Here is a 24,398-nt window from a genome sequence, read left to right as displayed (position 1 = left end):
AAAATCTTTTAAAAAAAATTAAAAAATAAAAAATAAATTTAAAAAATACTCCATTGTATATATATACACATCTTTATCCATACATCTGTTGATGGATATCTGGGCCCTTTCCATAGTTTGGCTATTGTGGACACTGCTGCTATAAACACTGAGGTGCAAGTGTCCCTTCGGATCACTTTGTATCTTTGGGATAAATACCCAGTAATACAACTGCTGGGTCATAGGGTAGCTCTATTTTCAACTTTTTGAGGAACCTCCATACTGTATTCCAGACTGGCTGCAGGAGCCTGCATTCCCACCAACAGTGAAGAAGGGTTCCCCTTGGGAGAAAGAATCTTTTTTTTTTTTTTTAAAGATTTTATTTATTTATTTGACAGAGAGAGATCACAAGTAGACAGAGAGGCAGGCAGAGAGAGAGAGAGAGGGAAGCAGGCTCCCTGATGAGCAGAGAGCCCGATGCGGGACTCGATCCCAGGACCCTGAGATCATGACCTGAGCCGAAGGCAGCAGCTTAACCCACTGAGCCACCCAGGCGCCCGGGAGAAAGAATCTTAAGCAGGCTCCATGCCCAGCACAGAGCCCCACATGGGGCTCGATCTCACAACCTTGAGATCATGACCTGAGCCAAAATTAAGAGTCAGATACTTAACTGACTAAGCCACCAAGGTACCCAAAAGACATGAAGCTAGAAATATCAGATATAGCAAATAAATACTCAAACAAGTTTTTTTAATTTATCCCCAAAAGACATGAAGCTAGAAATATCAGATATAGCAAATAAATACCCAAACAAGTTTTTTTAATTTATCTGACCTATCCTCACATAACTCTGAAACCATTATTTACTTCTATTTAGAGGGGCTGCCCTCACTGCCCTGCATGAATGAATAAAAGAATGATTTTTATTTCTCTTTTTTTTATTTCTCCTTTTTATTTCTCTTTTTTTCTTATTAACATATAAATGTATTATTTGTTTCAGGAGCACCTGGGTGGTTCAGTGGGTTAAGCCTCTGCCTTCAGTTCAGGTCATTATCTCAGGGTCCAGGAACCGCATCAGGCTCTCTGCTCAGCAGGGAGCCTGCTCCCCTCCCCCACCCACCTGTTTCTCTGCCTACTTGTGATCTCTGTCAAATAAATAAATACATAAAAATGTATTATTTGTTTCAGGGGTACAGGTCTGTGATTCATCAGTCTTACAAAATTCATAGCTCTCACCATAGCACATATCCTCCCTAATGTCTATCACAGCCACCCCATCCCTCCCACCCCCTTCCACTCCAGCAACCCTCACTTTGTTTCCTGAGATTAAGAGTCTCTTATGGTTTGTCTCCCTCTCTGGTTTCATCTTGTTTCATTTTTCCCTCCCTTCCCCTATAAGCCTCTGTCTTATTCCTCAAATCTCTCCTATTTGTGAGATCATATGATAATTGTCTTTCTCTCATTGACTTATTTTGCTTAGCATAATACCCTCTAGTTCTATCCACATCATTGCAAATGGCAAGATTTCATTTTTTGATGGCTGCATAATATTCCACTGTATACGTGTGTGTGTGTGTGTGTGTGTGTGTGTGTGTGTGTGTATCATGTCTGCTTTATCCATTGATTCTTATACTTTTAAAACATTAATGGTAACTATGATTAATTCAAACTAGTAAAATGTCAATTACTATTATTAAGAGAAATGCATTAACTTCTTTTTTTTTTTTTTTTTAAAGATTTTTTATTTATTTGACAGACAGAGAGATCACAAGTAGGCAGAGAGGCAGGCAGAGAGAGAGGAGGAAGCAGGCTCCCTGCAGAGGAGAGAGCCCGACGCCGGACTCGATCCCAGAACCCCGAGATCATGACCTGAGCCGAAGGCAGCGGCTTAATCCACTGAGCCACCCAGGCGCCCCTTCTTTTTTTTTTTTTTAAGATCTTATTTATTTATTTGACAGAGGGAGATCACAAGTAGATAGAGAGGCAGGCAGAGAGAGAGAGGGAAGCAGGCTCGCTGCTGAGCAGAGAGCCCGATGCGGGACTCGATCCCAGGATCCCGAGACCATGACCTGAGCCAAAGGCAGCGGCTTAACCCACTGAGCCACCCAGGCGCCCCGAAATGCAATAACTTCTAATGGAGTAAACTATGAACTTCGTTTATACATATGTCACAGATTCATACTTTAATAGGGTACATATATACACATGCAGGCATGTGTGCAGAGTTTAGCATACATCTCTCTGCCTCTGTGTGTTTATCAGGTTACATGCTCTATATAAATAACAAATAATGTTTATTTTATTCATTCATTTAATTTCTACAGAATTCAGGTTTTCTAAAATATACAATTTAAAAATTAGCTTATCTCTAGAAATTAGGCCAAAGAACACTGCATGTTCTTTCTCATAAAAGTTGTTTTTTTTTTAATTGAAGTAACACTAGTATATAACACTATGTAAGTTTCAGGTGTACAAAATAACACACACACAAATTTTTTTTTTTTTTTTTTTTTTTTTTTTTTTTTTTTTTTTTTTTTTACTGCTCCAGTCAATGAAAGGGAAACTTTATTGAGGCCCCAGGACCTTGGGGCTTGGGCAGGAGGCTGCCTTGCGGGCAACCGGTGGAGGGGCCTTATTTGACCTTCTTTTTGGGGCGCAGGTTGTTGGTGTGGCCGCACTTCTTCTTGCGGCAGTTGACGGCGCGGGGGTGCAGGCGAGCATAACACTTGCGGCAGATCATCTTGTCGCAGTTGTATTTCTGGGCCAGCTGGCGGAGCGAAGGCTCGATGATGCCGCCCCGGAGGCGAAGCACCAAGTGCAGGGTGGACTCTTTCTGGATATTGTAATCTGACAGAGTGCGGCCGTCTTCCAGCTGTTTGCCCGCAAAAATCAGACGCTGCTGGTCAGGGGGGATGCCCTCCTTGTCTTGGATTTTGGCTTTGACATTCTCAATGGTGTCACTGGGCTCAACCTCAAGGGTGATGGTCTTGCCCGTCAGGGTCTTCACGAAGATCTGCATCTCTGCGTCTGGCGCGAATCCGCAAGGCCGCTGCCACCAAACCGCTCGGCCACCTCGTTGAAGAGAAAGAGCTTTTTTTTTTTTTTTAAGAGAAGGAGGGGAGGGATGCCTAGGTGACTCAGTTGGTTAAGCATCTGCCTTCAGCTTGAACCATGATCCTGGAGTCCGTGGATCAAGTCCCACATCAGGCTCCTTGCTCAGTTGGGAGCTGCTTCTCCCTCTGCCTGCCACTCCCCTTGTTTGTGCTCTTTCTCTCTGAGGAAGAAAGGCAGGCAGGCAGGTAGGCAAACAGAGAGAGGGAGGGCCAGGGTGGGGTAGAATCAGACAGAGAGAGTAGGAATCCCAAACAAGTTCCACATCCAACACAGGGCTCGATCTCAACATCCTGAGTTTACAATCCCAGCTAAAATCAAGAGTTGGATGCCTAACCAAGTAAGCCATCCAGGCACACTAACTTTACTACAGTTTTACATCTATATATACTAAAAAGTGATCACCACCAAAAATCTAATTACCAAACACCACCATAAAACTGACCTCGTCATCTATTTTGCTCACCTCCCAACTCCCTTCCCCTCTAGTAACCATCAGTCTGTTCTCTGTATCTAGGAGGTTCTATATTGCTTTGTTTGTCCATTCTGTTTTCTGAGATTTTACATACTAATGAAATCATATTATGTTTGTCTTTCTCTATCTAACTTATTTCATTTAGGTCCATCCACGTTGTTACAATGGCAAGATTTCCTTTTTTTATGGCTGAATAATATGCCATTCTATGTACACCACATTTTCTTTATCCATTCATCCACTGATAGACACTTAGGTTGTTTCCACATCTTGGCTATTGTAGATAAGGCTGCAATGAACACAGGGGTGCATTTATCTTTCTGAATTAGTGTTTTCATATTCCTTAAATAGCCATAAGTATAATAGGTGAATTAAATGGAAGACTGTTCTTGATTTTCTGAGGAATTTCCATACTGTCTCCCACCAATAGTGTACAAAACTTCCCTTTTTTCCATATCCTCTCAAGCACTTATTTCTTTTTTTTTTTTTTTAAGGTTCTATTTATTTATTTGACAGAGAGAAACACAGCAAGAGAGGGAAAACAGGCAGAGGGAGCGTGTGTTCTTGGTTCCCTTGTCATAAATCAATTATCCATATATGTGTGAGTTTTATTTCTGGGCTCTCAGTTCTGTTCCAATGATCTGTGTGTCTATTTACAATGCCAATACCATACTGTTTGATTACTATAGCTTTGTAGCAGAGTTTGAAATCAAGTAATGTGATACATCTGGTTTTGTTCTTTCTCAAGACCGTGTTGGCTATTTGGCATCTTTTATGGTTCTGTACAAATTTTAGAATTAGTTGTTCTAGTTCTGTGAAAAATGCCACTGAAATATTGATAAAAAGTGCACTGAGGGGCCCCTGGGAGTCAGTTAAGTCTCTATCTTCGATTCAGGTCATGATCCTGGGGTCCTGGGATCAAGCCCTGGGATCAATCCGCCCCACTCTGATGGGGGCCTACTTCTCCCTCTCCCTCTGCCTGCTGCTCCCCCTGCTTATGTACTTGCTTGCTCGCTCGCTCTCTCTGTCCAATAAATAAAATCTTTTTTAAAAATTGTACTGAATCTATAGATGGTTTTAGGTAGTATGGACAGTTTTAACAATATTAACTCTGAGTACAAAATATCTTTCCATTTATTTGTATCTTCATTCTCTTTCATGAATGTATTACAGCTTACAGTGTACAGGTGTTTTACCTCCCTGGTTAAATTTATTCCTAGGTATTTTATTCTTTTTGATGCAATTGTAAATGGGACTGCTTTCTTATTTTTTTCTTTCTGATAGCTCATTAGTGTATAGAAATGCAATAAACTTCTGTATATTGATTTTGTATCCTGCAACTTTATTAAATTCATTTATTAGTTCTAACAGATTTCTGACAGAGACTTTAGGATTTTCTATGAATAGTATCATGTCATCTACAAATATTGAAAGTTTTTCCCCTTACTTTCTCATTTCAATGCCTTTTATTTCTTTTGCTTGCCTTATTGTTATGGCTAGGGCTTCCAAAACTATGCTGGATAAAAGTGGCATCCTTATCTTGTTCCTGATCTTAAAGGAAAAGCTTTCAGCTTCGTTTTGTTTTCTAATGTAAGCTCTACTCCCAACATGGGGCTTTAACTCCCAACCCCAAGATCAAGAGTCACATGCTCTACCAACTGAGCCAGACAGACACCCCAAGGTTTCACCATTGAGCATGTTAGCTCTGGGTTTGTCATATGGCCTTTAGTATACTGAAGTACAATTTCTCTATACCCACTTTGTTGAGAGTTTTTATCATAAATGGATGTTGAGTTTTGTCAAATGCTTTTTTTTTTTTTGCACCTATTGATGTATCATTTTTAGCTTTCATTTTGTTAAACTATATTGACAATATTAAAAACAAGAATATGACATATCAAATGGAAAATTTATCCTGGCTGAAATTAAAATCTCTGGAACACATTCAACATATTCAAAAATCCTCATGGGAAAAGTAAGGGAATACTTGAACGTCTATTATCCCCAAAAACCAAGGAAGTATTTAACATTCAATAATAATAGAGGCGCCTGGGTGGCTCAGTGGGTTAAAGCCTCTGCCTTCGGCTCAGGTCATGGTCCCAGGGTCCTGGGATGGAGCCCCACATCAGGCTCTCTGCTCAGCAGGAGGCCTGCTTCCTCCTCTCTCTCTGCCTGCCTCTCTGCCTGCTTGTGATCTCTGTCTGTCAAATAAATAAATAAATCTTAAAAAAAAAAATACCACTAAAAAATAATATAACTCAACCACTACATCAGAAAAGTTACCCAAAGGGCGCCTGGGTGGCTCAGTGGGTTAAGCCGCTGCCTTCGGCTCAGTCCCGCATCGGGCTCTCTGCTCAGCGGGGAGCCTGCTTCTACCCTGCTCCCTCTCTCTCTCTGCCTGCCTCTCTGCCTACTTGTGATCTCTCTCTCTGTCAAATAAATAAATAAAATCTTTAAAAAAAAAAAAAAAAAAAGGGGGCGCCTGGGTGGCTCAGTGGATTAAGCCGCTGCCTTCGGCTCAGGTCATGATCTCAAGGTCCTGGGATCGAGTCCCGCATCAGGCTCTCTGCTCAGCAGCGAGCCTGCTTCCCTTTCTCTCTCTCTGCCTGCCTCTCTGTCTACTTGTGATCTCTCTCTGTCAAATAAATAAATAAAATCTTAAAAAAAAAAAAAAACTTTAAAAAAAAAAAAAAAGAAAAGTTACCCAAATAAGTCTTAAACAACAACCTGATAGCTACCCAAAAATTCATGATTTATAAAGTTAATATTAAAAAATAACACTATAAGATAATTCAAGATGTTTATATGACTGTGCTTCCATCTTAGGTAAATTCTACTATGGGACATTTGGAAATAGCAGACAGCTTGGAGATTTTAACACTTAACATAGTTAAATTCAAAGATGGTTCTACAGCCATACTCCCTCTTCATGGCTCCAGGGTACTTATAATGAGAAAGGAATAGCCAGCAGCCATGATCTTCCCCCCTACTCCCATCAATAATTTATATAATGACTCAGTCTCCCTCATCTCTAACACTAATAATCAAAGTACTTTAGGAAAATTAAACTTAGCTTATCAGGGAAAAAAATGAGAATAAATGATTTTTTTAATTTTCCTTTAAAGATTTTATTTATTTATTTGACAGAGAGAGAGATCACAAGTAGGCAGAGAGGCTGAGAGCGGTAAGCAGGCTCCCCTCTGAGCAGAGAGCCTGATATGGAGCTCCATCCCAGGACCCCGAGACCATGACCCGAGCTGAAGGCAGAGGCTTGACCCACTGAGCCATCCAGGTGCCCCAAGAATAAATGATTTATTGTTTAAAAATCTGATCTTTATACTAGAAGTTCTCATTTTAGAGAAAGTGCCTGTTGTGGGGGGGGGGCGTGGGGGCGGGAAAAGGATGGCATCCTGGCTATCATCTGACCTAAGTAAATTGTTCATTCAAAATTCACTTCACAAATATTTAATAGGGGGTCTTTTATGTGCCAGGTATTTTACTAGGCACCAGGAATTTTTAGAAAGGAAGGAAGGAAGGAAAAGAAAAATAAGTAGGATACAGTTCCTTTCTAAAAGAGCATTATAGTTAAGTACAAAAATCAGCAAAATCATCAGCACAAAAAGCATTTTTTTTTAAAGATTTTTTTAATTTGACAGAGAGAGACACAGCAAGAGAGGGAACACAAGCAGGGGGAGGGGGAGAGGGAGAAGCAGGCTTCTGGCTGAGCAGGGAGCCGATGCAGGGCTCCTTCCCAGGACCCTGGGATCATGACCTGAGCCCAAGGCAGACGCTTAACGACTAAGCCACCCAGGGCCCCAAGTATCTGTTTTTTAAATATGTTAAACTACCTGCATCTCTGGACAATTAATATGAGAAGATCCAGGGAACTCCATAAAAACCATATCCAGCTGAAATTTTGTGAAATATGCCTACATATTACATATATCTAGGTAAAACACATCAATGTAAAAATAACAAATGCCACTTTAAAGTACTTTTTCTGCTAGGCAGAAGACCCTATTTATGAGTTCATTTAATCTTCAACAATCTTAGGAAGCAGAGACTACCATTACTATTACTGTTACTATTATTTCATCTCTAATTTCTCAAATTGTGTCCTCTTCTGTTTTGTACTTTTTCAGTGAGGATATGCATAAGGTAACATAACTGGTTAGTCACACCTGAGCATTAATTCTTGAGTCAGACAACCTGAGTTTGAATTTCTTAACCACACCTGAAGTGTGACTGTACAAATCAATTTATCTTCTGTAAGCCTGGGATAGTAGTAACTAGGGATGTCTCAGTCAAGGACAGAGCACTGAGGCCTTAGAGGACCAGGAGACGCCAATCATTGGTAGAGAGTATAGCCCTGTCATGCAGGACACCATGACTGAAGGATACAGGAAAAGCAGATTTCAGATGTCTTCTGCCAATGACACTTCAAATACATAAGGCATCCTAGGTATCAATTTGAAGCCAAACTACTGAAAGATTAAACACAGTGACATGACCATTTTATTGAAGAAAAAAATTACTCTCGTTTTATCTCCAGGATTGTAAGTCTTCTTTAACATATGAAAATCCCTTTAGAAACTTCCTTTATCTCCACCCTACCCCCATAAACAACTTAAAAGTATATAATCAATCTCTCCTCATGATCACAGTTTGGCAATTTTTGCCCATGGGTCCTGCGTCCCATGCTATAATAAAAACACCTTTTTGCACCCCCCCCCCCAAAAAAAATTACTCTGGTAGCAGTATGGAACTAGCGAGAGAAGAATTTAACCAAAAAAGAGAAATAAGTACGTTCCCATAGCAGATCACTAGCTGCCTCCTAATAGCTACAATGGTGGTGGTGGTGGTGGTGGTGGTGGTGGTGGTTGACAGAAGCCCCAGTTTTATTTTATTTTTTTTAAAGATTTTATTTATTTATTTGACAGAGAGAAATCACAAGAGAGGCAGGCAGAGAGAGAGGAAGGGAAGCAGGCTCTCCGCTGAGCAGAGAGCCCGATGCGGGACTCGATCCCAGGACCCTGAGATCATGACCTGAGCCGAAGGCAGCGGCTCAACCCACTGAGCCACCCAGGCGCCCGAAGCCCCAGTTTTAAATAGGAATACGGATCACATTTCTCAGTATCCTTTCAGCTAACACAAGCAGGGGGAGTGGGAGAGGGAGAAGCAGGCTTCCTGCCTGCAAAGAGCCCAATGCACTCTGGGATCATGACCTGAGCCCAAGCCAGATGCTTAACGACTGAGCCGCCCAGGAGTCCCAAATTTCTATATTGTTGAGGACATTTATGTTAGATCTCTACTAAAGGCAGTCAAACCTCTATCAAAACAGAGTGCTCTTTATAGCAATGGAAAAGGACCTGAACTATGGCAGTGACTGTAGGAACAGAAAGAAAAAGAGGAATGTGAGAAAAACTTAAGAAAAATAGAACACTTTTAAGTGAAAATGAAGGAAAAAAAGGAAAAATGTGCAAGTTTCTGATTTGAGTGAATGACCAAAGTGAAAAGGTTTGGAAGAGCAAAGGATATTTACTCAACAATGCTGAATTTCCAACTTCTCTAAGACTTAGGTGGATTTTTTTTTTCTGCAGGCAGTTCCACCTCCTAGTCCCCACCTACATACCCTTGCTAGTATCCTCTTGATGTCTGAAGGCTGTCCAAAAAGCCTAATGATTACAAATTTAGTAGGTTTCAAACTGATAAGGATGTGAGCCTTTTTTTTTCTTTTTTATGTTTATTTACAGCATAACAGTGTTCATTGTTTTGACATCACACCCAGTGCTCCATGCAGTACATGCCCTCCCTATTACCCACCACCTTGTTCCTCAACCTCCCACCCCACCACTCCCCCACCCCGCCCCTTCAAAACCCTCTGGTTGTTTTTCAGAGTCCATAGTCTCTCATGGTTCATCTCCCCTTCCAGTTTCCCTCAACTCCCTCTCCTCTCCATCTCCCCATGTCCTCCATGTTATTTGTTATGCTCCACAAATAAGTGAGACCATATGATACTTGACTCTCTCTGTTTGACTTATTTCGCTCAGCATAATCTCTTCCAGTCCCGTCCATGTTGCTACAAAAGTTGGGTATTCATCCTTTCTGATGGAGGCATAATACTCCATTGTGTATATGTACCACATCTTCCTTATCCATTCATCCATTGAAGGGCATCTTGGTTCTTTCCACAGTTTGGCGACCGTAGCCATTGCTGCAATAAACATTGGGGTACAAATGGCCCTTCTTTTCACTACATCTGTATCTTTGGGGTAAATACCCAGCAGTGCAATTGCAGGGTCACAGGGAAGCTCTATTCTTAATTTCTTCAGGAATCTCCACGCCTTTTTTTTTTAAGATTTTATTTATTTATTTGAGAGAGAGAGTGAGGGAGAGAGAGAGAGAGAGAGAGAGAAAGCAGGTGCAGGGGGAGAAGCAGGGAACCCAACGTGAGGCTCAATCGATCCCAGGACCTTTGGATCATGAGCTGACCCAAAAGCAGATGCTTAACCAACTAAGCCACCCAGATGCCACAGATGTGAGTCTTTTAAGGGATTTTTCCATTTCTCCGCTAGTGAGACTGATCAAGCATAACAAAATTACAAATTCCTCAAGAACAAGGCCAACATCTACACCCCAATCTGACCAATCACTCAATACACATTTGACTGACTGGCTTAAAGGAAGCCATTTGACACTTCACTTATGAAAGTCTGCTAATCTTTCTCTGAAGGAGAAGGGTCTGATTTTTTTCTAAATGCTCTACTCCTATTAATAGAACCTGTAAAAGAGGGTGCCTGAGTGGCTCAGTGGGTTAAGTGTCTGTCTTTGGCTCAGGTCATGACCCCAGAGTCCTGCGATCAAGTCTCACATTGGGCTACCTGCTCAATGGAGAGTGTTCTTCTCCCTCTCCCCCTCCCTGTGTGCTCTTTCTCATAATTCTTGAAGAAAAAAAGAAAGAAAGAAAGAAAAGGAAGAACCTGTAAAAGAGAACTTAGAGAATCTGGCTTATTTTTTGCTGTAGCATGATGCCTGGCCCGTAAGAGCCAATAAACATTTCTCAAATAAATAAATAAATAAACAATATATTTACCTGAGAACTCTCCAATTTCAACAGGGGACTGCACACAGTGTAAGAACATGAGCCATGGACTTTAAAAACAAACAAACAAACAAACCAGGATTCAGAACCTGATGCCACCAGTCCCAGAATAACCCTGAGCAAATTACTTGAGGTCTCCAAGTCTCAGTAACTTCACCTATCTTATGTATTTGCTGAGAGAAATTAACGATAAGGGACACCTGGGTGGCTCAGTGGGTTAAAGCCTCTGCCTTCGGCTCAGGTCATATCTCAGGGTCCTGGGATGGAGGCCCACACTGGGCTCTCTGCTTGGCAGGGAGCCTGCTTCCTCCTCTCTCTCTGCCTGCTTCTCTGCCTACTTGTGATCTCTGTCTGTCAAATAAATAAATAAAATCTTTAAAAAAAAAAGAAATTAATGATAAATAAAGTTTGGCATATGGTGTTTGATAAATGACAGCCATATTAATGGAAACTATCTATCCCATCCTTCAATTTAAAAAGGCCAGAGAATGTTATCATATAATCTTCTAAAACATACTGTGGTAACTTTATCAAATGCTACAGTGTTTTCAAATATCCTTCATGCTTCTACAACCATATTTCTCAAACACACAATCTGAACAATAGCAGTGAAAGAAATTTTGGGGACACAGAAGAATAATACAGTTAACTTGCGTTTTTAAAAGCCCTCAGTTTTTCACCAATCTATATCAATCTTTATTGTTGTTCCCTCTCAATTTGTTCCTCCTTTAAAAAAAAAAAAATGAGTTTTGGGGCGCCTGGGTGGCTCAGTTGGTTAAGCAATTGCCTTCAGCTCAGATTATGATCCCAGAGTCCCGGGATCAAGTTCCACAACAGGCTCCCAGCTCCATGGGGAATCTGCTTCTCCCTCTGACCTTCTCCTCTCTCATGCTCTCTCTCACTCTCTCCCTCAAATAAATAAATAAACTCTTAAAAAAAAAAAATGAGGTGCGCCTGGGTGGCTCAGTGGGTTAAAGCCTCTGCCTTCGGCTCAAGTTGTGATCCCATGGGATCAAGCCCCGAATTGGGCTCTCTGCTCAGCAGAGAGCCTGCTTCCTCCTCTCTCTCTCCCTGCCTCTCTACCTACTTGTGATCTCTGTCTGTCATATAAATAAATAAACTCTTTTTTTTTTTTAATTATTATTTGACAGACAGAGATCACAAGTAGGCAGAGAGGCAGGCAGAGAGAGGAGGAAGCAGGCTCTGTTGAGCAGAGAGCCCAATGCAGGGCTCGATCTAGGACCCTGGGATCATGACCTGAGCTGAAGGCAGAGGCTTTAACCCACTGAGCCACCCAGGCGCCCCAACTCTTTTTTTAAAAAATGAGTTTTTTTAATCTAATCCTGTGTAGATCCTGATTTATGCAGGCTAAAATTATTTGGTAAAATATCTGTCTCAAAAGAAAAACAAGTAGCATTCTTTTCAAATTCCATACAACCGCGTGGGACAATTATATAAAGCATTTGTAAAATTCACTCCAGTCCCAACTGCTACTTTCCATTACAAATTAATTTTCATACTATTATTTTCCAAGTTTGTTCTGACACTTGATTTCTTTCTCTAAATGTAGCTAGACTTAGCTTAAGCTGGAAAAAATGAAGCACGTATTTTTACCTACAAGCAGATGTCACTAAGTATAAACAGATTTTTTTCACTTAAAAACTTGCCTCGCGGGACGCCTGGGTGGCTCAGTGGGTTAGAGCCTCTGCCTTCGGCTCGGCTGAGCAGAATGCCACATGCAGGGCTCAATCCTAGGACCCTAAGATCATAACCTGAGCCGAAGGCAAAGGCTTAACCCACTGCCACCCAGGCACCCCAAAACTAGTTATTTCCTTAAAAAAAAAACCAAAAAACTATTTTCGTTAAACAAAAATCTTCAATTTCAAGTTTTTAAGCCTGTATTTTAAATAAAGTGAATTGATAGCATATTGGCTTAAAGGAGAAAATAGAGATGTCAAGTTCCCAAACACATTGTTTTTTCAAATCATAGTGCTGACCTCGTAAATTAATAAAATATACAAAGAGCTACAAACAATGGTTCAAGGGAAAAGAAGTAATCTACAGGATGGTCTCATCAATGGAAAATGGGAAGATACAAATTCTTACTCCTAACTCAGTCTATTAGGTAAATCACTAAAAAGAAAGTTCTGTAAATCTATCTTCTTGATAAATGCCAACTAAACAATTATTCACCTCTGATTAGGTAAAGTAGTCTGCTAAAACAATATAAGTATCTGGGGCGCCTAGGTGGCTCAGTGAGTTAAGCCTCTGACTTCGCTCAGGTCATAATCTCAAGGTCCTGGGGTGGAGCCCTGCATCATGCACCCTGCTCAGCAGGAGGCCTGCTTCTCCCTCTCCCACTCCCCCTGCTTGTGTTCTCTCTCTTGCTGTGTCTTCTATCAAATGAAATATTTTGGAAAAAAAGTACACCTATTTAAAAAAATCTTTAAAAAGAAAAAAACAGGGCGCCTGGGTGGCTCAGTGGGTTGAGCCGCTGCTTTCGGCTCAGGTCATGATCCCAGGGTCCTGGGATCGAGTCCCGCGTCGGGCTCTCTGCTCAGCGGGGAGCCTGCTTCTACCCTGCTCTCTCTCTCTCTCTGCCTGCCTCTCTGCCTACTTGTGATCTCTATCTGTCAAATAAATAAATAAAATCTTTAAAAAAAAAAAACAATGTAAGTATCTCTGCTGAAAGGATTTTTTTCTCCAGTTTCAAAGATTTGTCTATTCAAAGAATATTGGGATTTATTTGGGCCATGCCCTCAAGGAACTCTCAGTCTAGATAAATCAGACAAATACAAAAGGGAAGAGCTTATAATTTTCAGAACTCAAATTACTAGTTTTAAATATGTTTAGGACATGTAAAGGCCAAAGACAAGTAGCAATCTCTAACTTTCAGAGACATTAATTTCAGTTAGGTATAATATCTGATATCCCCGCTCCAGTTCCTTAGCATTTTCACCCACATGAAGCTATTCAGTTTACTCTGTTGCTGCTTAAGCCATAAATCTTATTTATTTAAAAGATTTTTTATTTATTTATTTGACAGACAGAGATCACAAGTAGGCAGAGAGAGAGGAAGGGAAGCAGGCTCCCCGCCAAGCAGAGAGCCCGATGCGGGGCTCAATCCCAGGACCCCTATCATGACCTGAGCCGAAGGCAGAGGCTTTAACCCACTGAGCCACCCAGGCGCCCCAAGCCATAAATCTTATTAAGTGATTTTTTTCTAATTAAAATCCCTCTGAAGAAAATGGGAGTATGAATTAACACAGTCTTTCTGGAGAGAACTGAGCAATACACCTCAAAACTATTTTTTTTTTTTTTTTAATGTTCTTCTGGCTTTCAAGAATGGCTGGAACCAGAAATTTGAGTGATGTTTCCAAGCTCTGTCTCTCTCACTCTCATGTTCTGGCTATCTTTGACTCTATTCAATATTCAGCCAGACTCTCTAAACACAGTAGGGAAAATACACACTGGTAGCCCCAACTAAGTCACAATCACCTACCTTAGTCACCCTTGTAGAAAGAGAGTGTCTTGTTCCTTCCAAAAGAAAAGATCCAAAGATGGCTCTTATTAGCCCAGTTTAAAATAAGGGGTGGGGGCGCCTGGGTGGCTCAGTGGGTTAAAGCCTCTGCCTTTGGCTCAGGTCATGATCCCAGGGTCCTGGGATCCAGCCCCACATTGGGCTCTCTGCTTCGTAGGGAGCCTGCTTCCTCCTCTCTCTCTGCCTGCCTCTCTGCCTACTTGTGATTTCTCTCTGTCAAATAAATAAAATATTTTTTAAAAATAAATAAATAAAATAAAATAGGGGGTGGGGGTAACTAGGACTAGCATTTTCCCCAGGACTAAAAGAAAGAGAAGACATGCTTCCCAAAGAAAAGGATGTTGGAGAAAAAATTAGCATATGTCCATATAAATAAACATATCCTTTGATCCTGCAATTCCACTTCTAGAAATTAAAACTTGCACTATTATTGTGTTGCAATTTTTATTATTTTTTATTTTATTTAAAAACAATTAACATGGCACACCTGGGTGGCTCAGGGGGTTAAGCGACTGCCTTCGGCTCAGGTCACGATCCCAGGGTCCTGGGATCGAGTCCCGCATTGGGCCCCCTGCTCAGTGGGGAGCCTGCTTCCCCCCCACCCCTGCCTGCCTCTCTGCCTACTTGTGCTCTTTCTCCCTCTGTCAAATAAATAAATAAAATCTTTTAAAAAATTATAAAAAATAAAATAAAATAACATTACTAGTTAACATTACTAGTTTCAGAGACAGTTTAATGATTTATCAGTTGCATATACCACCCAGTGTTCATTACATCAAGTGCCCTCCTTAATTCAAGTCACTCATTTACCCCACCACCCTCACTTCCCCTTCAGCAGCCCTCAGTTTATTTCCTATACTTAAGAGTCTCTTATAATTTGTCTCCCTCTCTGATTTCATTTTATTTTATTTTCCCCTCCCTTCCCCTATTTCATCTGTCCCATTTCTCTAAAGCCATAAGATACCTAGGAATAAACCTAACCAAACGGGCAAAGGATCTGTACTCAGAAAACTACAGAACACTCATGAAAAAAATTGAGGAAGACAAAAAGAAATGGAAAAATGTCCCATGCTCATGGATTAGAAGAAAAAATATTGTTAAATTGTCTATGCTCCCTATAGCAATCTACACATTCAATGCAATCCCTAGCAAAATGCCATCAACTTTTTTCACAGCTGGAACAAATAATCCTAAAATTGGTATGGATCCAGAAAAGGCTTTGAATAGTCAAAACCAAAACTGGTGCATCAAAATTCTGATGCATCTACAATTTTCTCATATGTCTGTTGTCCATCTGTATGTCTTCTTTGGAGAAGTGCCTATTCATGTCTCCTGTCATTGACTGATTGAATTATTTGTTCTTTGGGTGTTGAATTTGGTAAGTTTTTTATAGATTTTGGATACTACTAACCTTTTACCTAATATGTCATTTGCAAATTTCTTCTCCCATCCTGTTGGTTGTCTTTTGGTTTTGTTGACTGTTGCTTCCTTTGCTGTGCAAAAACTTTTCGTCTTGATGAAGTTCCAATAGTTCATTTTTGCCTTTGTTCCCCTTGCCTTTGGAGATGTGTCTAGCAATAAGTTGCTGTAGCCGAGGTCAAAGAGGTTGCTGCCTGCGTTCTCTAGGATTTGATGGATTCCTCTCTCCAAATTAGGTCTTTCATTCATTTTGAGTCCATTTTTGTGTATGATATAAGGAAATAGTCCACTTACATTCTTCTGCATGTGGCTGTCCAAGTTTCCCAACACCACTGTTGAAGAGACTGTCTTTTTTCCATTGGATATTCTTTCCTGCTTTGTTGAAGATTTCTTGACCATAGGGTTCAGGGTCTATTTCTGGGTTCTCTGTTCTGTCCTTTGATCTACGTGTCTGTGTTTGTGCCCATACTATATTATGTTGATGATTACAACTTTGGTTTCTAGTCTTTTTGTTTTTTTAAGATTTTATTTAGAGGCACCTAGATGGCTCGGTCGTTACACATATGCTTTCAGCTCAGGCTATGATCCTGGGGTCCTGGGATCAAGCCCTATATCAGGCTCCCTGCTCCGCAGGAGGCCTGCTTCTCCCTCTCCCACTCTCCCCGCTTGTGTTCCCTCTCTTGCTGTGTCTCTCTCTGTCAAATAAATAAATAAAATCTTTTTAAGAATAAATAAATAGGGATTTTACTTATTTATTTGAGAGAGAGAAAGAGATGAAACACAAGAGAGTAAAAAAGAAAGGGGCAGGAGGTCCCTTGACACTACCCCAATGTTCTCCTAGCTTCCTATTGAGCCCAGCACCCAGCCACGGCTTGTCCCTGGATCAAGCCATTGACCTCCTTGTGGCCATCTTCCACAAGTACTCAGGCAGGGAAGTGACAAGAACACCCTGACCAAGAAAGAGCCAAAGGAGCTGATCCAGAAGGAGTTCACCACTGGCCCGAAGCTGCAGAATGCAGACACTGCAAAGGTAATGGAGGACCTGAACCAGAACAAGGACCAACTGGTAAACTTCCAAGAATATGTCACCTTCCTGGGAGCCATTCTGTTAATCTACAATGATAACCTCAAGGGCTGAAAAATCAGGAAGGCAGAGATACTCTCTGTCAGGCCTAAGTCAAATCCAGTGGTGAGTAACTGTACAAAAAAAATTTTTTTATTTAAAAAAAAAAAGTGATGGATCCTTTTGTAGTTCATAAGCATGATGATTGGGTGTTCACGCTTTTGTGTGATATGTGCCACCCTTTAAACCTTGTTACGACCTAGGCACATTACCCATCTGACGTGAAAAAAAAAAAGTGATAGGAGAGCTTTTAGAAAACATTTCAGTTTAACTGTACAAATTAAACCAGTCCAGGATTTAGACGTTTGGGGATTTGAACTACTGTTTTTTAAAAACTGCTTCAACAAACATTCATGCTTACTGAGTAATAAAAATGGTATCATTATTTGTTCAGATTAAAATCAAACAGGAAAGATTACAAAGCATTAATTAAAAATAAATATGAACACACAGTTCTACAGAACTTATTTTTCTTTTAAAAGTAACAGAAAATGTGACGCTTGTTTAGCTGCACTTTGAGTTCTGGGTGAATGTTATGACCATGTTTCTAGGTAACATCAAAGTTTTGTCAATGCTGAGAACATGGGTGGAAAACAGGTACAAATACAAAGATGCCTTCTTCCTACAGTTCTGTATATGCTATATTATTCTTTTCCTATGCTGAATTCTAATAGAGCAGACCAGTCGGTGCTGTAGTTTAAGGCCTATGGTTAAAGAACGAAATATTGGGGCGCCTGGGTGTCTCAGTGGGTTAAGCCTCTGCCTTCGGCTCAGGTCATGATCTCAGGGTCCTGGGATCGAGCCCCATATTGGGCTCTCTGCCCAGCAGGGAGCCTGCTTCCCCTTCTCTCTCTGCCTGCCTCTCTGCCTACTTGTGATCTATCAAATAAATAAAATAAATCTTTTTAAAAAAAAGAATGAAATGTCTCCTGATACACAGTCCTGACATAATCAAACAGAAGAGACAGATCCTTGGACAGGAAACTAGCACCAGGAAAGTGTACCTTAAACAGCTCTGACAGGAATGGACTGTTTGACGCCGATCTAAAGCCTAGACTTAAGGAAACATATTAAAAAACAACCTCTATTATCTGATGGCAGGCCAGAAACCAGTCAGGACAGAATTAAACTATACCTTGCAGACCAGAAGACCGACTTGAAAGTTACTCTCTTGACTTCATTATTCTTGTTTTGTTTTCAGCCTTTAGGAAACTCTCATTTAGAGGTGTCTGGCTGAGCAAATAAAAATGACTAGATGGAGAGGTCCAGAATGTTAAGAAAAAAGTGATATTCCACAAGAACACTAAAGAAACAACCATGTGGGGGCTTTCCTTCCATTGCCAACCTTCGAGGACTGGAGTTTATTGTATTACAAAAAATATATATATACAAATAAAATGGAATATTACTCAGCCATAAAAAAGGAATGAGCTCCTGCCATTTGCAACAACATGGATGGACCTAGAGGATATAAAGGTAAAGTAAGTGAAGTAAGTCAGTCAGAGAAAGACGCATATGATTTCACTCATATGTAGAATTTAAAAAACAAATGAAAAAAAGAAAAAAAGAGACAAAGAGACTTCTAAATGAAAAGAACAAAGTGGTGGTTGGCACTTGGTAGGGGCATAGACTGCTGACCAGGATGATTAACAGTACACTTACCGTGATAAGCACTAATGTACAGAATTGCTGAATCATTATATTGTACACCCGAAACTGATATGACACTGTTGGTTAATTGTACTTCAGTACGAAAATATTAAATAAAAAAGAACTAGAAAATTTTTTTCATATGGTAATTCTATGTTTAATTTTTTTGTTTACTTTTTTATTAATTATTTTTATTAACATATAATGTATTATTAGCCGCAGGGATACAGGTCTGTGAATCATCAGGCTTACACATTTCACAGCACTCACCGTATCATATATCCTCCCCAATGTCCACAACCCAACCACCCTCTCCATACCCCCTCCCCCCAGCAACCCTCAGTTTGTTTTGTGAGATTCAGAGTCTCTTATGGTTTGTCTCTTCCCGATCCCATCTTGTTTCACTTTTTCCTTCCCTACCCCCCAAACCTCTGTCTCTCAAATTCCTTGTATCAGGGAGGTCATATGATAATTATCATTCTCTGATTGACTTATTTCCCTCAGCATAATTCCCTCTAGAACCAGAAAATTTCTATACAAGTATCTAGAATGAAATTAACTGTGACAAGTCTGAAGAGATGGGTACTACAGACAAGATTCAGCACCCTTCTATAATGTTTAAAACATTTATAATAAGTATGTATTACTGCAGTAAATTGAATATAAAACAATTTAGCAACAGAGAAGTGAGTAAAAGCATGAAAGTGCTGAGTATTAGAACCATGACAGTATAAGTTAAAACCTGAGTAGAAAAATAGATGAGGAGAGTTTCTAATCATCTGGACAAAAGAATTCAAGAGCCAAACAGAAAAAGATCAGTCAGAAACTGACTCTCTTGCTCTGTCAGAAACAGGTCTCCAAGTAGGAGAAGTCCAGATGAGTAAAACAAGATGGACAGATTACAAAGGAGACCTGACCACGAGTCTAAAATCAATGGCAATTAACCTGCTTCCTATGAAAGCAAGCATTTTTCCCCAGTTTTTCCAAAGATATAATTTTAAACATTCTATGTAACAGGTTTTCAAATTGGAAATTGGAAAAAGGTACACTTTTTCCAAAGTATCAACTATTTCAAATCCAGAGATAAAATGCAGGACAAGAAATAAATCCAATGAAAAGTGATTGGTCTACGAAAACAGCTGAGGAAAAAAAAAAGTCTTAGCTGCTCTAATATAATTTTCATTTAATATTTATCAGTTCTGTTCAGGTCCCAATATTATTACTTTTCAGTTCTCCTCTTCCAGTCGCACTATGTCAGCCAAATTGAGAATCTACTCATAGTTTATCGCTTCAGTGCATGTCACTGCTACTGTCCCTAACCTGATAATCCCTGCCTATTCCTTTCCCTCACTCTTCTTCACTCCCCTGTCCCTACAATATATCTACAAAGAAAAACTGTTATTTAAAGTCAGAAAATCGGAGCGCCTGGGTGGCTCAGTGGATTAAGCCGCTGCCTTCGGCTCAGGTCATGATCTCAGGGTCCTGGGATCGAGCCCCGCATCCAGCTCTCTGCTCCACAGGGAGCCTGCTTCCTCCTCTCTCTCTGCCTGCCTCTCTGCCTACTTGTGATCTCTCTCTCTGTCAAATGAATAAATAAAATCTTTTAAATAAATAAATAAATAAATAAATAAAGTCAGTAAAAATCAATTTCAAGTCCCACTTAATCCCATTTAACTCGAATTTAGAATCAGTATGAAAGTGAGCAAATTATTTAACTTTGATGGACCCCAGGGTAGAACTCACCATGTTACTGTGAAGAGTCTGTGAGATAATGTATGTGAAAATGCTCAATATTTTTTAACAAATGAACTGAAGATCCAAACTGACAGCCTCCTTATAAAGGAAATGCCTAAAGTAACAAATGTAAGCTACGTGACACATCTAAAGAAAATACTGATTGACTTTACCAAGACAATAACATGGAGAGAATAAGCAGTAAAATTTATTTATTTATTTTAAAGTAGGCTCCATGCCCAACATGGGGATTGAACTAACCCTGAGATCAAGGGTCCCATAATGTACTGACTAAACTAGCCAGGCAACCCCACACAAGTAAAATTTAGAATGAAGAACATACATCGATCTAAACCTTTTTAAAAACTATGTGCAATGTGTGTGTGTATATATATATATACATATATATGTGTTACATATATATATTCATTCATATATATTCGTATTCCAAAGAATTCTGACCTTTCTATAGCATATTATTTCCCCAAATATTTAGACTGAATATTGTTTTAATTTGTAATGTTGTGAGAATTTTTTTTACTATATTTGGCTTCTAAAAGCATAATATATTGGGACACCTGGGTGGCTCAATTGGTTAAGGGTCCCAGGGTCCTGGGATCAAGCCCCACATTGGGCTCCCTGCTCAGCAAGGAGCCTTCTTCTCCCCCTGCCCCTCATCCTGCTCTTGTGCTGTCTCTCTCAAATAAATAAATAAGTCTTTTTTTTTTTTTAAAGTGTAATATATTACAAAATTACTTTTTAATTGTCTTATATTTAGCACTACTCTATGCAGACACATTTCCCAACACTTAGAAAACCGAGCATTATAAAAACTTCATGAACCATCATTTATACAGAAGGATAAATAGTGTCCCCCCAAAATTCCATCGAAACCCCAGAATGTTACTTATTTGGAAATAGGGTCTCTGTTGATGTAATTATTTAAGGATCTCAAGATGAAATCAAGCTGGATTTAGGGTGCACCCTAAATTCAATGATTACTGTCTTTTCTAAGACTTTATTTATTTATTTGAGAGCAAGAGAGCCCACACACAAGCAGGGACAGGGAAAGGGAGATGGAATCTCAAGCAGACTCCACACTGAACATAGAGCCCAGCAAGAGGCTCTAGCCCATGACCCTGAGACCATGATCTGAGCTGAAACTAAGAATTGGACATTAAACCAACTGAGCCACCCAGGTGCCACTGATTACTGTCTTAGTAAGAGAAAGGAAAAGGAGATGTGGACTCAGACACAAAAAAAGAAGGCCGTCTAAAGATGAGAGCAGAGTGATGCTGTCATAAATCAAGAAAGTCTACCATCAGCAGAAACTGGAAGACACAAGGAAGGATCCTTCCCTAGAGTCTTCAGAGGCAGCACTGTCTTCCCAGCACCGTGATTTCAGACTTACAGTCTCCAGAACTGTGAAAGAGTAAGTGTTGTTTTAAGCCACCAAATTTGCAAGATGTGTTATGGCAGCCTTAGGAAACTCATAATGCTGGAGATCTAAACTGTAGCTATTATAGGAGTGCCTGGGTGGCTCAGTGGGTTAAAGCCTCTGCCTTTGGCTCAGGTCATGATCCCAGGGTCCTGGGATTGAGCCAGGGGCTCAATCAGGGTGCATCAGGGGCTCTGCTCGGCAGGGAGCCTGCTTCCTCCTCTCTCTCTGTCTGTCAAATAAATAAATAAAATCTTTTAAAAATAAATAAACTGTAGCTATTACAGTTAAATGTTGTTAAAACATTTATTTTTTTAAAGATTCCACTTATTTATTTGACAGAGAGATAGAGAACAGGAACACAAGCAGGTGATTGGGAGAAGGAAAGCAGGCCTCCTACAGAGTAGGGACTCCAATGTGGGGCTCGATCCCAGGACCCTAGGATCATGACCTGAGCGGAAGGAAGATGCTTCAGGACTGAGCCACCCAGGCGCCCCTTGTTAAAACATTTTAAAAAGTGAAGATTACTTCTCTGATATTTCCTATAAAAGTGTCAAGGCTCCCTTAAAATACAACTTTTTATTTTCTTAATCTTTTTGTTCCTAATTCCAAAATAATCAATTGTCTATAAAACCATACATAACATTTTTTTTAATCTAGCCTGTCTGAAATTCATCTAAACTTAGGCAGTAGTTGTATGAAATATTTACATAGGCAAAATTACTTTTTCATTCATTTTTTTCAGTAAATAATGAAACATAGTTAAAAAACAAAACAAAACCTCTAGGGGTGCCTGGTGGCTCAGATGGTTAAGTGTCTGCTTTTCGCTCAGGTCATAATCTCGAGGTCCTGGGATCAAGCCCCATGTCAGGCTCAGCAGAGAGTCTGCTTCTCCCTCTCCCTCTGCCTCTTCCCCTGCTTGTGCTCTGTCTCTGATTTTATGAAATGCAAAGATCTTGATTAATTCCACAGGTCAGTGATCTCTCTGCTACACCTGACACTGAGAAATGTTCCTTCACTTTCTATGACTCTGGATTTCCAACACAGAAAACTCTAATTTATAGTAGTTTAACCATATAAGGTTATAATCTTTCATGTAAAACAAACAAACAAACAAAAAACCCTCGAGATGCCTGGGTGGCTCAGTCAGTTAAGCATCTGCCTTCAGCTCAGGTCATGATCCCAAGATCTGGAATGGAGCTCCACCTCAGGCTCCTTGCTCAGCAGGAAGCCTGCTTCTCCCTCTCCCTCCACCTATGCTCTCTATCTCTAATAAATGAATAAAATCTTTTAAAAAAATTCAGACGGCAGTTATGACAATCCCACTATGTATCATTAGGACCCAGGTTCTTTCTAGGGTGTGGACCCTCCTCTACATGGCCAAGATGCCTACTGGAGCTCCAGTCTTTATTATCAGCAGGCCAGTCTCAGGTAAGAGAAAAACTAGGAAGGTACACCCTTTAAGGCTATTTTTGGGATATTGAGCTCATTTCCACTTATATCAAATTGGTCAGAACTTATTCACATTTATATTTCTTAGAAACGTGAAAATGAGAGGAGAAAAAAAACAGTGGGGGAACAAAAACAAATAAAACTTGAAATCTGTCCCTCTTCTGCATGGCCACATGATCAACCAAAAATCAGAGGTTCTATCACCCTCCAAATGTCTTTCCCAAACTTTCCAATCCTTCTTCTATGGCTCCTTTACTTTCAATCTTCCTTGCAATAGATTACCCAAAACTCAGTACGTGGTCCTCTATTCTTTGACTCTACACCAACTTTCTGAGGGCATTCACGGTGTCATAGCTCTATCATAATGACTCTCAAGTCTTTGTGTCCAGCCCCTACCTGTCCCCTTTTCTGAAGTCTCCATTTGGATGGCTAAAAAGTAAAACCCCATCATCTTCCAAGCCCACAAAGACAAATAAGAAATGTCAAGAGAAAAAGATTTTCAACCTATTTAAGTCATGGTATCACAAATATCCCAGACTTTCATGTTTAGAATTTTGACATCACCTCTTACTCCTCTTTCCACTTCCCACAAGCCATGGGAGGTAGGTCACCGTGAGCTTCTAAAAAGATAATAAATTAGATTCTGTGAAGCTTATACAACCTATGACTTAGGATGCAATTTATCAAGATGGTTATGGCCCCCCACAACTCTACTGTAATGTTCTAAAGTCACTATCCTTATTTTCAAGTCCATGAGCCTATTTGCCATAGACTGTGTTGAGACCTAACCTCCAGTGTCCTAGCATTTGAAGGTAGAGCCAAAGTGATAGTATCTGGAGGTGACTAGGTCACAAGGGCTCTGCCTTCATGAGTAAGATTACTGCCCTTATAAAATGGGCCCCAGAGACTTCCCTTGCACCCCCACCATGTGAGAATATGATAGGAAGAATGCTATCATTGAGCCAGGAAGCCAGCCCTCACCAGACCCTGAATCAGCCAGGGCCTTGATCCTGGACTTCACAGCCTCCAGAACTGTGAAAAATACATGTTTATTGTTTAAGCTACTCAGTTTATGGCAGTTTGTTATAGCAACACAAATGGACTAAGACACTATTGTTAGTCCTCACTATACATGACATCTTGAGACCTTTGACATTCATCATTTCCTCCTCTTCAAAACTCTCTACACCCAATGTTTCCATGATATCACATTATCCCAGTTCTCTTGCAATACCTCTGACAATTCCTGACTATTACTGCTCTAACTACCCCTTAAATATTGAGTTTTCTCTGGGTTCAATTCTTAGGCCACTCCTCTTTTCATTCTATACACATTGCTCAAAAATCTCATTTTTTTCTTTATATCTGACAATC

The 24,398-nt window shown here is 40.2% G+C and overlaps 2 protein-coding genes, 1 non-coding gene and 1 pseudogene across 5 annotated transcripts in view; 2 read left to right on the top strand and 2 right to left on the bottom strand.

The window, feature by feature from the left end:
* Positions 1-24,398, bottom strand: part of SBF2 (SET binding factor 2) — a 503,560-nt gene that overhangs the window by 468,426 nt on the left and 10,736 nt on the right. The window lies entirely within an intron of this gene.
* On the bottom strand, positions 2,523-3,062 carry LOC123948090 (ubiquitin-60S ribosomal protein L40). Its single transcript, XM_046014555.1, has one exon. The coding sequence runs from the start codon at positions 2,996-2,998 to the stop codon at positions 2,612-2,614; it is 387 nt and encodes a 128-aa protein (XP_045870511.1). The 5' UTR covers positions 2,999-3,062; the 3' UTR covers positions 2,523-2,611.
* LOC123948102 lies at positions 16,401-16,765 on the top strand (annotated as a pseudogene).
* LOC123950215 lies at positions 16,868-16,972 on the top strand. Its single transcript, XR_006820205.1, has one exon. It is a non-coding gene; the product is annotated as a small nucleolar RNA U13 (small nucleolar RNA).

The sequence above is a fragment of the Meles meles genome, chromosome 8 (assembly GCF_922984935.1).
Source record: "Meles meles chromosome 8, mMelMel3.1 paternal haplotype, whole genome shotgun sequence".
NCBI lineage: Eukaryota > Metazoa > Chordata > Mammalia > Carnivora > Mustelidae > Meles > Meles meles.
This window is presented reverse-complemented; position numbering and strand designations above follow the sequence as displayed.

What these genes read in the sequence shown, in the direction of transcription:
- LOC123948090 (XM_046014555.1), bottom strand. Translation starts at nt 2,998, where the DNA reads ATGCAGATCTTCGTGAAGACCCTGACGGGCAAGACCATCACCCTTGAG.